The 2,016-nt window shown below is 45.7% G+C and overlaps 1 protein-coding gene across 1 annotated transcript in view; it reads right to left on the bottom strand.

Moving 5' to 3' along the window:
• Positions 1-1,392, bottom strand: part of EMH_0064390 (uncharacterized protein) — a gene marked incomplete at both ends in the record, with an annotated part of 2,090 nt that extends 698 nt beyond the window's left edge. Inside the window, 4 exons of the mRNA XM_013498244.1 lie at positions 237-355; positions 569-637; positions 1,063-1,147; positions 1,320-1,392. Of these exons, the coding sequence (XP_013353698.1) occupies positions 237-355; positions 569-637; positions 1,063-1,147; positions 1,320-1,392 (346 nt within the window). The remainder of the gene's footprint in view (positions 1-236; positions 356-568; positions 638-1,062; positions 1,148-1,319) is intronic.
• Positions 1,393-2,016: the final 624 nt, after the last annotated feature.

Here is a 2,016-nt window from a genome sequence, read left to right as displayed (position 1 = left end):
CCCGTTGCTCGCAGCGCATGCAGAGCTGCGCGTACACCCCAAACCCTAAACCCTAAACCCTAAACCCTAGGCCCTAAACCCTAAACCCTCGGCTCCAACCTCTAAACTCTAAGCCCTAAACCCCAAATCCTACGTTTTCAATTGTGGAACCCTAAATCCCGAACCCATAAACCCTAAACCCTAAACCCTAAACCCTAGAAAAGGGTTTAGGGTTTAGGGTTTAGGGTTTCACGTACTATCTGTGTCGAGCTGCAAGTCCCCCAAAGGAGTTGCGTATACACTGCATCTATCTGAGGGCAGCGAAACCCCCCGAAAATATTTATAGTGAGAGGGGCCCAGCAGAAACACCCGCTTGCTGCAACCACAAACCCTAAACCCTAAACCCTAAACCCTAAACCCTAAACCCTAGACCCTGTATTGCGGGGCGGATGACGCAAACCCTTGAGTACTACAACAAAAAACAGCAGATACATGTAAATATATAAAACAACAAACCCTCGTAACAAGTGATAAGCTCAGGGTTTAGGGTTTAGGGTTTAGGGTTTAGGGTTTAGGGTTTAGGGTTTACAAGTCCGAGGGGTTCACTTGCTTCCAGGCGCTAGCAGCTGTTGAGCCAGAAAAACGCAGGCCCGCGTGCCTGATAGAAACAAACAAAACCCTAAACCCTAAACCCTAAACCCTAAAACCCTAAACCCTAAACCCTAAACCCTAAACCCTAGATTTGTGTCCCGTCGCTATTCTCATCTCTAAATAGAAGAATTCCTTCGTGTAGCATTTTATAAAAGCAGTATAACCCTAAACCCTAAACCCTAAACCCTAAACCCTAAACTCGAAACCCTAAACCCTAAACCATAAACCCTAAACCCTAAACTCGAAAACCTGAACCCTAAACCCTAAACCCTAAACTCTACACCCTAAACTCGAAACTCTAAACCCTAAACCCTCAACTCGAAACCCTAAACCCTAAACCCTAAACCCTAAACTCTATACCGTAAACTCGAAACCCTAAACCCTAAACCCTAAACCCTAAACCCTAAACCCTAAACCCTAAACCCTTCTTACGGGCAGATGAGGGCCTTGATTTGTCCGTCGCAGACTTTGGTGGATCGCTGAAGCCACCGGCGAATTTGCCCCGTTAAACTTTTGCCTGAAACAAAACCCTAAACCCTAAACCCTAAACCCTAAACCCTAAACCCTAGACCCTATGTATAGGTTGTAGAGCTAAGCAAAGAGCTGAATACTACGTTCAAAACGAGGGTTTAGGGTCTAGGGTTTAGGGTCTAGGGTTTAGGGTTTAGGGTTTAGGGTTTGGGCCTCACAGTCCGCGTCATACCACGTCCCTGCATGCGTTGCTCTCCTTTGTTCTTGGCCTCCTCTGGATTGTTCCATCATCCTAGGGTTTAGGGTTTAGGGTTTAGGGTTTAGGGTTTAGGGTTTAGGGTTTAGAGTGTGAGACACGTTCTCCAGCAGAAACAAAGCGAAGCAACTAAGCTGATGCAGAGACAGGCGAAATACCTTTTGCTGGCGGTGCCTTGGTGTATATTTCAGAGTTAAAACCTAGGGTTTAGGGTTTAGGGTTTAGGGTTTAGGGTTTAGGGTTTAGGGTTTAGGGTTTGGAGTGCGTCGGGTCTCAAGAAGCAACAGGCGGTAGACCGGCAGCTATAGTGGTTAGAGTTTATTAAAAACTATCAAAACCCTCAAAAAAAAAAAGGGTTTAGGGTTTAGGGTTTAGGGTTTAGGGTTTAGGGTATGTTAAACATTTCGGGTGTATGTACACCCCAGAAGCAGCGGAGCGGCAACAGGGGGGTTCAGATAGAGAGAAAGGGGGCTTTATATGTATTTGTTTGTATCCTAATAAAAAGATAAACTCAATAAATAACAAATTAACAACAGAAGCACGAAAAAACCCTAAAAAATAAACCCTAAACCCTAAACCCTAAACCCTAAACCCTAAAGCGGTGGAGCCAGAGAGGCTCGCCGTGACCAGGGGGGGTGGGTCTTCTTCTTCGGGTGTAT

The sequence above is a fragment of the Eimeria mitis genome, genomic scaffold (genome assembly GCF_000499745.2).
Source record: "Eimeria mitis Houghton genomic scaffold, Emh_scaff3288, whole genome shotgun sequence".
Taxonomy (NCBI): domain Eukaryota; phylum Apicomplexa; class Conoidasida; order Eucoccidiorida; family Eimeriidae; genus Eimeria; species Eimeria mitis.
The sequence above is the reverse complement of the archived record's forward strand: the minus strand, read 5'-3'. Positions and strand labels throughout refer to the sequence as shown.